Source organism: Saccostrea echinata, unplaced genomic scaffold (genome assembly GCF_033153115.1).
Source record: "Saccostrea echinata isolate AGI-Se365-2 ecotype Australia unplaced genomic scaffold, CSIRO_AGI_Sech_v1 ptg000027l, whole genome shotgun sequence".
Classification (NCBI taxonomy): domain Eukaryota; kingdom Metazoa; phylum Mollusca; class Bivalvia; order Ostreida; family Ostreidae; genus Saccostrea; species Saccostrea echinata.
The window spans coordinates 6,950,655-6,962,459 of record NW_026889776.1 but is presented as its reverse complement, the minus strand read 5'-3'; the positions used below and the strand labels follow the sequence as shown (position 1 = coordinate 6,962,459).

The 11,805-nt window shown below is 35.2% G+C and overlaps 2 protein-coding genes across 2 annotated transcripts; both read left to right on the top strand.

The window, feature by feature from the left end:
* Positions 1-260: 260 nt before the first annotated feature.
* On the top strand, positions 261-1,307 carry LOC133193155 (uncharacterized). Its single transcript, XM_061329125.1, has one exon. It carries the CDS (start codon positions 261-263, stop codon positions 1,305-1,307), a length of 1,047 nt encoding a protein of 348 aa, XP_061185109.1.
* A 131-nt stretch (positions 1,308-1,438) lies between these two features.
* On the top strand, positions 1,439-4,540 carry LOC133193154 (uncharacterized). The gene has a single exon (XM_061329124.1). It carries the CDS (start codon positions 1,439-1,441, stop codon positions 4,538-4,540), a length of 3,102 nt encoding a protein of 1,033 aa, XP_061185108.1.
* The last annotated feature ends 7,265 nt before the right edge of the window (positions 4,541-11,805 follow it).

The window sequence follows — 11,805 nt, the reverse complement described above, 5'->3', positions numbered from 1 at the left end:
CGTCAATTTCAAGGGTCCAAGAAAATTTAGGTATCCAATTAAATGATATTCCTGAACCACCCCCCTTACATGACGATGAACATTTCAATTATGCTGTGGATGCAATTCGAGCATTTGATCTCAAGGAAATGTCATACAAGTTCAATTTATGTAGTATTTGTAATGAACGAAGGTTAGAAAGAAAAATGGCATCCCAAGAAAAATGTTTCAGATGCTCTGTAGATAAATCAGTAGTAAAAATGTTCTCATCTGAAAACAATATGGATCCCAAGTCAGTACCTGCTGAGCTACAAGAATTAACAATAGTTGAACAGCAACTAATTAGTAGGATATCCCCTGCCATCAATATTCATATGCTTAAACATGGGGGGATCGCTGCAAATGGTCACTGTGTAACATTCCAACAACAAATAAATGAACCTGCGCAAATCCTGCCCAAACTTCCCTCAGAAATAAATATTCCTAAAGTTCGAAGAAAGGGCAAAGATGAGAGTTATAAGGATTATCATGTAAGGAGGTTTATTGTTCAAAATGCTCTCATCTGGCTCAAGAACAATAACCCATCATACTTTGATATCATCATAAGCAATGATAGGCTAAATCAACTCCCTTTTGACAGCCCACTTGAACTTCAAACTCTTGAACTCGACACTTTTGAGAGCAAAAATGATGACCAAGGCCCAGCTCCACAGCAGTTTGAACCTGGCCCAACTGATGGTCTGTCCGATTCAGGGGTTCTAATACCAGAACCAAGTATTGACATAAACAAGAGGTTCAGAATGTGGTTGAAGACATCATTAATGAAAAAAAATCTCAAAAAAACCCAGCCTACAAGAGATAACATTCCAATTTCTGAGTTCACAACTAAGTACTTTTTCACTCTTGCTTTTCCTTGTCTCATTCCCTATGGTACTGGAAATTTCCATGTAAACAGACCCCGAACATGTTCCTCTATGACAGAATGGGCTGATCATTTATTGTGGTACAAAGACGGTCGATTTGCCAGACATCCATACTTCAAATTCATTGTCCACAATATCATTATGAGAAAGAGAACCCTAGAGCAAAGTACCTATATCATTAAGCAACAACTTGGGGATGAGCATATGACAGTTTCTGAATTAAAAGAACAACTGCAAAATGGCAACAATAGCATTCCTGAAAAAAATCTATATTTTGGTGCAAACTTGCGCGGAACATCACAATACTGGGCACAAAGGGCTAAAGAATTGAGAGCACTCATTCACTATCAAATAAATGAGGGGCATGGATTGCCATTCTTTTTTCACAACTGGAAGCTGTGCTGAATTCCATTTCAAAGCTTTACACAGGCTTCTACAAATCAAATTGAAACACTCTTTTTTGAATTTTACAAGCCAATCCCCATGTTGTTGCTCATTATTTTGAAATAAGAACTCAAAATTACTTTCGAGAAGTCATGAACCCTGTATTTAAAGTAAATACATACTGGTACAGACAAGAATTTGCAAAGTCACGTGGAATGGTCCATTGGCATGGTTTGTGCTGGCGTTCTGATAGGGAACCACACAATTTACTGTCCACACTTATTGAAAGAGGTCTTTCAGATGATGATTGTGCAGAATATCTCTCAAAATGGGCCAGATCGAATCTTGGAATGACAGCTTCCCATCCCGTTGGTAAAGATGAACAAGGAAACTCAAAGAAAGACCTTTGGCCCCCACCTGAAGGAACAGCTCCTCCTCCACCAGAAGAAAAAAATCCTCTTTTAAAGATACTTATGGATGTTAGTGAATCTCAGGAATCTTTACTGGAAGACCATCTCCTTCTAACAAACAAAATTAATATTCATCGATGTTCCGATTACTGTCTTCAAATTCCCAAGCATAGGGGGAGATCATCAAAGCGAGTGTGTAGAATGGAGTTTGGAACAGAAGACAACCCTGGTAAAACTCTATGTAGTAAAGCTGCAGTTGTCCGAGATAAAAATGGCTCATTAAGACTAGAGATGGAGCGAGATCATCCTCAGATTGTCCAGCATTCCCAATATCATACTCAGGGTTGGAGAGCTAATGGTGATGTCTCAATCATTCTTTCTAAAAGCAATCCAGAGAATAACTCTGTTGATGAAATAATTGCTACAGAACGATATGTCTCTGGTTATGCATGTAAAGGAAACCAGCCTACAGGAGCCCTTGTTGACCTTTTTTATAATCTGGCTAACAACCAGGATGAAAATTCTGGTGCCAATGCCAAAAGTATTTGTACAAAACTGCTTATGAATACTGTTAAACGGGATATTTCTAGTGTTGAAGCCTCCTTTGAACTATCTTGTCTTCCACTTTTCCGCTGCAGTCATCAATTTCAGTCTGTTAGTCTCTCAGGTTCTAGGGTTCTTGAAAAAACTGGTTCTACTGTCACACGACATACACCTCTTGATAAATACCTTCAAAGACATGAAAATGATAAAAGCTCCTGGTACCAGTTCATTTGTAAGTCTGGAAAAGTCCCAGTTATTTCTGGCAGTCAAATTAGAGCCTCATGGCCCCTAAATGAAGATTATTGTCGCACTATGATGCTGCTCCATATGCCAAACTGGAGAAAAATTGATGATTTAAAGGATAACAACAGCACATGGTTACAACTTTTCACAAATTTTCTACCTTCTGAATTTTGTCCAAATTTTGTAAGGGCAGATGTTGAAAGGGCAAGACGACATGAAGAGCCAGAGGTTTCAAATTCAGTTCCAGAGGAAGATACTGAGAATTCACATTCAAGTTCCCAACAACCTGAATGGATGGACCTCCTTGCACCAAATCCTGATTTTGATTATGAAAATCCCGACTTTATATATAACGATGGAGGACCAGATTATGACTGGACTAGGGAGACCATTCCTAACCCTGATGATAAAGGCATCAAATTCATTGAAAACCTCAATGTACAAACTGCAGAAAATGTTTCTAGCAATACATTAGATCTCCCAAATGTGTCTTATGAATCTTTGAATGATGAGCAAACATTTGCTTATAATATAGTAATGAATACTCTCTTACAATATAAAAATCAGTCTTCAAATTTTCAGCCTCTGAGGATGATTGTTGCTGGTACTGCAGGTTCAGGGAAAAGTTTTCTTATAAAGTGTCTTGTAAAATCCATCAAACAGCTCTTTCATACAAACAATGCTGTGCAAGTCCTCTGTCCTACGGGTAACAGTGCAAATCTTATTTCTGGTGTCACTTTACACAGTTCTCTTAAGATTCCAATTGGGCCAAAATCTGCCAAGGAAATGACACCCCCAGTGGGAACTACACTCTCCAAGTTACAGAGTGATTGTGAAAAGTTAGTCGCTTTGTTTGTTGATGAAAGATCACTTGTAGGTTGTTGTACTCTCGGGTGGATGGAATATTTCTGTCGCTATAGTATGAATATGGGTTCTATGTCTTCTTCATCATGGGATGGTTTATCAGTGGTTGTTTTTCTTGGAGATGATGTTCAACTCCCTCCAGTTTGTGATTCTCCTGTATACAACTGTAAAAGCACTAAGCCTGCTTCACTTCATGGTGCACTTGTCTGGAAAGAATTTCAAACTGTTGTCACTCTTTCAAATATCATTCGTCAAAATAAAAACCAGATAAAACTGAAAGAGGCATTACTTGCTTTACGAAATTATGGTTTGTCACATTCACAAGCTAAATGGCTTCAAAATTTTCAATGGGATTCCTTGAAATTAACACATGGGCAATCATTATTGGACAGAATGACACAAAATGGTTTATTTGTTTTTCCAACCCATGCTGAAGAATGGGAGCACAATAAACAGCAACTGCTCAAGGTCAATGAAATTTCTCCCATTGCCAGAATCAAATCAATAGACCAAGGACAACACTGTAAGACAGTTTCAAGTGAGTCTACAAATGGTCTTTCAGAAACACTGTTTCTGTGCAGAGGTTCCAGAGTCATGCTGACAGTCAACTTAAATGTCTCATTTGAACTATTCAATGGTTCCATGGGACAGGTTATAGATATTCTATACTTGAATGGAAAAACCCCAAATGATGGTCTTCCAGATGTAGTAATGGTAGAATTTACCAAGTACACAGGTCCTCCATTTATTGAAAGTCATCCAAAACTTGTGCCAGTTGTTGCTGTTGAAAGGAAAGTAGACTGCCACTGCTTTAACTGTAAAAGAAAACAAATACCACTAAGGTTAGGATGGGGAACCACCATTCATCGCTGCCAAGGCATGACAATAGGTGATGGGGAGGCTAGCAGATATATTGTCATCCATCCTGGAAATAAAACCTTTGAGTCCAGAAATCCTGGAGCATTATTTGTAGCTCTATCCCGAGCAAAATCTGCTGGTGGTGATGAAGAAGATCCTGACTTTGCTTGGCATCCACATGTACTTGTTAATGAAGACCGACTCTGCCTAAAAGTTTGCACTGATACCACTAAAGCCCGCACAAAGGAAATTGATAGGATACAAATGCTTACAGACACCACCAAAATTACTTACTCTCATCTCTTGCAAAAAATTCATTTCCTCTATGAAAAATAAAACTCTTAATTCCTTAGATCTCTTGCACATTAACTCATGGTGTGGGTGACATGTCAGTCGCTGACCCTTAATTTCTGTGATATTCTTGATGCTATACAAAATCTTTTATATAATTTTGAATTGGCTGCATAATATTCTTCTTCTGTGTGAAAATATCATTCTTAACATGAAAGAACTCTTCCTAAAAATCAGGATTTGGTGTAAGGATGTCCATAAGCACTGATAATACTCAGGCCTACACAAATAGAAAACTGAACTGCTACAATTGTTTAAAGACACCACAAAAATACTTACTCTCATCTTTTGCAAAAACTTAATTTCCTGTATGAAGAACATAGACCTCGTGCACAGTTAATTAATAAGGTGTGGGTGACATGCCAGTCGCTAACCCTGAGTTTCTGTGCCTTATGTGTAATTCTACTCAATATTTTAAATGTAATCTCTTAATGAATACAATTCCCTCTCCATGTAAATAGATTAAGAATTCTGTCTTTAACCTGAAAAAGCAAGTAGTAACATAACTAGTAAAAGCAAGACAATAAATTTACTTGGGATGCCATTTCCAATTAAATACTACAAAGTATCATACATTTCTACTGTTACAGTAGTGTATAGTTACTAGTTTACTCTGATTTTTAAATACAGTAAAACATGCTTATAAGTGCTAGGGACAAACGACTTTGCATGAATTTGCTTTGTTATAATTGTAACTGGTTGTATCCGTTCAGTTTAAATATATTTTAAAGTCATGAGGAATGAAAATCACTTTGCTGTAAGTGTCAATTCATTATAAGCGTTTATCTATAAGCGTGTTTTACTGTAATAATTTTTCATTTTCTTTGCAGAACATGCGGCACATAATTTTTGCTTTGGATTCAAGAGGTGCTAAGCTGCAAAATTATCTGCAATTCAAAGAACCTTTCGACTTTTCTTATACATACCATGTCATTGTTCAACCAGATTTGCCACATCAGAACTCTTGTTGATCAAAAAATAAAACAAATTATTCAATTTGATAAACTGCATAAGATCTGGATTGTATTTGCTGCTGGAATTTGCAATTTGACAAATAAAGTCACCCATGCACATGGTATAGAAGTTGAATATATTCAATCACATGAAAATGTGCAGTCCATTATTTCTGAATTTAAAGATTTACTAATACATTTTCAATCATATGAAAATGTGTCAGTCAATTTAACATGTATTCCATCTGTTTCTCTTGAGAAATTTTACAATTTCAATATTTCCAAAGGAAAATTACAGCAGTCTGTTTATTCTCTAGAGGACAGAAAAGTGCAACAAAAAAAATTAGAGGAAGATTTAAAATTAATTAATTCCTCCTTATGTGAATTAACCACCCCTATAAGATGGGACAGAGATTTGCTTATTTGTTCCACAAAAAAATGTGGTAGAAAAAACAACAAAGTTAAAAAAAGTTGTCAAAACATCATATAAGGATTTGTATGATGGAGTGCATCCAAATGAAGAACTTTCAAACAAATGGTATTATTTCATGTGTTTGTCAGTTACAAACAACATAAAAATAGCAAATCAATTAGAAGAAGCAAGTGAAACTGATTCAGATGTCGACACACAAGAATCTTGGGACTTTAAGAGAAATTAACTTTCAAAGATTATGAATTCCTACTTAACTATATATATTATAAATTCTATTTAAAAAAAAATGTACACATGTCATTGGCTGCTGGTTTTGTGTCATTTGGTAACCGATACGAATTTCTTGATATTTGTAATTACATTACACAGAAGTAATGAGTGTAAGGATGACTTTATTATTAGTAAATTACTATCCTTGTGTTAATTTCTAATTTGCAATTTCATTGGTAGTCTGCAATTACATCATTTACATGGTAGTGTACAATGTGCATCAGTCCAGTTTGTTGAGATATGTGCGGATATAACTTGAAAGCGGTGGGTGACATGTCAGTCGCTAACTGCCACTGTATATCCTTGCATAACTGCAATCATCAATATAAAATTTTCTTGTTAATTCAAATATTTTATTTTTATAGTTGTACTGCGCTGGCTGATGCATATTGAACCATGCTTCTTCTGTTAGAATTAGGTGATCAACCTACATGTAGCAGACAAACATTCACTGTTTTTCACCTTTTTTCATGTTGTCTCATATGATAATTACGACCATTTAATAACACTTTAATGTGCATATCAATTCATGTAGCATCAACTTGTCAAACAGTGATAAACATATGTTGAAAGTTGCATAATTAAAAGCATATGATAAGAAAATGCTGGATAAAATTTATGCATTATTGACCATGTTGAACTGTATTCTTTTCAACAAAAATTTGTAACTTAAAATACTTTTGGAAATGTTTTATCCATTCCAATGTGAAGTTAATTTACATGAAAATAACAGTATATGTCTTTTAAAAAATATAAATCTTATGCATCTGGTTTTTCTTGGGGAAAAAATCATATATCATTTGTGCACTCTGAAACAATAGTCCTATCACATGGAAGCTTACAAAAGGAGGCAAAAATGCATGCATGTATGCCATCACAGATGTGGTAACTTACAGAATATAATACATGGTAATGAACGACATTTTGTTGATTGTAAATATGTCATTTACACAATAGTAAATATACATATACATGTAAATATCAGAATTAATGTCATAAAAATAAATATTTCTTGTAGATACTTAAAGCAAAATAAAAGTAAAGAGAAGAATTCTGCTGTTTTTGAGGCGTATGCAAATCCAAAGGTCAGTGCAGATTTTCAGCTGTAGAAATGATTAACACCTATTTAGATTAAGACAGCTTTTAAATGCTCCGCCCTCACTAACGGTCGCACCGTCTGAACATATTATCTAAGGCTAGACTAAAGACAATTTGATTGTTCTAAAAATGTATTTATTTTTATATTTTTATGGGGTACAAATGTCAACTTTTTAAAAGACCGTTTCTAAGACTTCAAATAATTTTTAAGAGTTATGAACCCGATTGGATAACTTTTCGGTGATGATGTCACTTCAGGATCTGAGATATAGTTATTTTTATAGTTATTTGATAGGTATTTAGAAGAATGAAAAAAAAAAGTTTATTCCCGCACAATAAGATGGCCTTTTTCACAGTTATTTGATTAGTATTAAGAGGTATGAAAAAAATATTTATGCACTTCGTATATTTATATATATTTTTTAAATTTGTTAATATTTCTTTGGTACATCATATGCACCGTTGTGCACCGTTATGCACCGTTTTTCAAAAAGTCTCGTGGTCTGTACGTATGTACAATTACCGACAGTTTAAAAAAATATTTATGTGTAATTTTAGCAGTGAATATACTTGTGAACGGGATTACATCTTTACCATGAAAAAAAATTGATAACTTTGTCTGGGGAAAAATTTTATAAGTTGGTAGAGAACCAAAGTTCCCAATGTGTCATACTCCATTTCAGAGTTGCCTTTCTTTTTGCGTTTGTTAAGCTTTTTACAATCAGCTAATTCTTTGCGTGTTTGCAAGTTTGATTATAATGTAGTTAGTCTAGGCTTTACGTGCACCTGCTTCTGTTTATGACATGTATTAAAATACTCGATCCACAGGGCTCGACATTAACTTTTTTTCTTACTTGTCCATTCGGACAAGTGACCAAGACATTCACTTGTCCGAACTTCAACTTCACTTGTCCAAAAATTTTTCAATAAAGATCTAATACTGTCAACTTGAAAACTAAAATAAAGTCCATTACACATGACATGTGCTTGATTGATTCATGATGTCATTGATATTTACAACAAACGCATAAAATGAAATTTTATCTAGGCTTTCTGTCCTGACAACATAAATGTCCACAAGTGAACAAAACTTCGTTAAGTTCGTAAGTTCCATGCCTTTTCAGTAGTATGCAATTAGTGAACTTCGATCCCGAGTCAATGTGAACTCAATTAGTAGCGATCCGTATCGGGATCGAAGTCCGGTTTTTATGTACAGCTTCCGTCTTGAAACTACCGATTATCTTTCACAGTCGTTCTTATTATTATTTAGAGACTCCTTTACATAAAAATGCACTTGTCCAATCGGACAAGTGCCCAACAATATTCACTTGTCCGTAATTTTTTTTCACTGGTACCGGGCAAGCGGACAAGCGTTAATGTCGAGCCCTGATCCACCTGTAAAATCACTTGTGAAAAAGTAAAGTTAATGTATATGTCACATTAAAAAGTATAGTTAATGTATATGTCACATTAAAAAGTATAGTTAATGTATATGTCACATTAAAAAGTATAATTAATGTATATGTCACATTAAAAAGTATAGTTAATGTATATGTCACATTAAAAAGTATAGTTAATGTATATGTCACATTAAAAAGTATAGTTAATGTATATGTCACATTAAAAATACGTACCCGGTATATCAATTTGATTATGCAGACTGTTATACAAGTTTGAAATAAGATTTAAACATATACACATATACAGAGGTCGAAGTCTTATCACTAAAATCACTTTGCTAATTAAACATGTATTATGGAGGGCTGCGCGTCTCATCAGTTTCGAAGGAACTGGGAATTAACGTTGCAGCTGTTGCAGTAAAAATACATAATCAATGTATTGCATGTTATGTATTTTTTCCGCAATGGCTACTTGCAACCGTTAATTCCTGCATTAATGAACAAAGAACGCATTATATTGTTTCATTGAACAAAGATTCTCAGTATTTTTTTTCTCTAAGAAACCAAATATCACTTTGCACTTAATTGCACTTAAATTGTAAATTTTTAGGTGTAGGTTTAGGAAATAAATAGTTTCTTAGAGTTAAAATATATAGCGCTAAAGTTCTAAAACACTGAATTACATGTATAAACAATGTGAATATTTTCAGAACCTTTCCACCACAAGAAAAAGTCCTTTATAAATCTTGTCTCTAGTCGACTTTGTGAGCGGCATTTTGATAGAATGTTGTAGTTTGCATTAAGTCAAAATAAGCTATGAAAATTAAATTGTAATTGATAATTTTATATCAGATGTTCTGACCAAACTTTTTTCAAAAGCTGATGCGAGACATATTTATTCGTTATTTTACATGTATCGAAATAAACCTCGCCACAGTACGCGTGCCTTCCATATGTATCCTCACTGTAGCGGAATGTAGCAGGTCTGTTGGGAAAAGATCAGGATAACGAACGACATACAATAGGAATACGGTAAACCAACACTTTCGGTATTCTCTTAATCTAAATGTGTTTATTAATTCTCAAAACCTTGAATACTACGAATTTCACCAAGAAAAGGTTTGTAATAATAAACTGGAAAAAATATTCATAACTTAATTTAAAAAAAATGTGTTCTTGCAAAAATGTGAGGCCCATGGGCTACAACGCACACCTGAGCAACTTTCATGCCCTTAATGTTCTTGAGATTTTTTTCAATGTATACCCATATAAAATTCTGATCCCCAAATGTGGTCCCATAATAGTACAACAATATGAAAACAAGAGGCCCATGGGCCACATCGCTCACCTAAGCACATTGGATAGGTGAAAGCACAAATCAGTTCAGTATTGAAAAGATTACTGGGGAGGGGGGGGGGGCTTGAATTTTAAACTACCTGATGATGCTTCCATATCAATATAACAAATGGCTTTGTTGTACTTGAGAAGATTAAAAAAAAAAATTCCCATATATTCCTTTGTAGAAATTTGATCCCCCATTGTGGCTCCTCCCTATCCCAGGGGTCATCATTTGAACAAACTTGAATCTAAACTACCTGAGGATGCTTCCATATCAATATGACTAAACATAGCTTTTCTGTTCTTGAGAAGAAATATTTTTTCTGTATGTTCTTATGTAAAACTTTGATCCCCCATTGGGCCCCACCCTACCCCCGGGGGTCATCATTTGAACAAAACTGAATTTACACTTCCTAAGGTTGCTTCCATATCAAAATGACAAATCATGGCTTTGCAGTTCTTTTTCAGAAGATATTTTCATGTATACTTCTATTTAAGACTTTGATCCTCCATTGTGGCCTCCCCTACCCCAGGGGGTCATGATTTGAACAAACTTGAATCTACACTACCTGAGGATGCTTCCAAATAAATATGATCAATCATGGCTTTGCTGTTCCTGAGAAGAAGATTTTAAAAATTTTTCCTCTATATTTCTATGTAAAACTTTGATCCTCCATTGTGGCCCCCCTCCCCCCCCCCCCCCCCGGTGATGATTTGAATGAATTTGAATCTACTCTCCCTGAGGATGCTTCCATATAAATATGACTCATCATGGCTTTGCTGTTCTTGAGAAGAAGATTTTTAAAGAATTTTCTTATATATTTCTAAGTAAAACTTTGATCCTCCATTGTGGCCCCACCCTACCCCCGGGGGGTCATGATTTGAACAAACTTGAATCTACACTACCTGAGGATGCTTCCATATAAACATGACTCATCATGGCTTTGCTGTTCTTGAGAAGTAGATTTTTAAAGATTTTTCCTATATATTTCTATGTAAAACTTTGATCCTCCATTGTGGCCCCGCCCTACCCCGGGGGTCATGATTTGAAACTTGAATCTACACTACCTGAGGATGCTTCCATATAAACATGACTCATCATGGCTTTGCTGTTCTTGAGAAGAAGATTTTTGAAGAATTTTCTTATATATTTCTATGTAAAACTTTGATCCTCCATTGTGACCCCGCCCTACCCCCAGGGGTCATGATTTGAACAAACTTGAATCTACACTACCTGAGGATGCTTCCATATAAACATGACTCATCATGGCTTTGCTGTTCTTGAGAAGAAGATTTTTAAAGGTTTTTCCTATATATTTCTATGTAAAACTTTGATCCTCCATTGTGACCCCGCCCTACCCCCGGGGGTCATGATTTGAAACTTGAATCTACACTACCTGAGGATGCTTCCATATAAACATGACTCATCATGGCTTTGCTGTTCTTGAGAAGAAGATTTTTGAAGAATTTTCTTATATATTTCTATGTAAAACTTTGATCCTCCATTGTGACCCCGCCCTACCCCCAGGGGTCATGATTTGAACAAACTTGAATCTACACTACCTGAGGATGCTTCCATATAAACATGACTCATCATGGCTTTGCTGTTCTTGAGAAGAAGATTTTTAAAGGTTTTTCCTATATATTTCTATGTAAAACTTTGATCCTCCATTGTGGCCCCATCCTACCCCCGGGGGTCATGATTTGAACAAATTTGAATCTACACTACCTGAGGATGCTTCCATATAAATATGACTC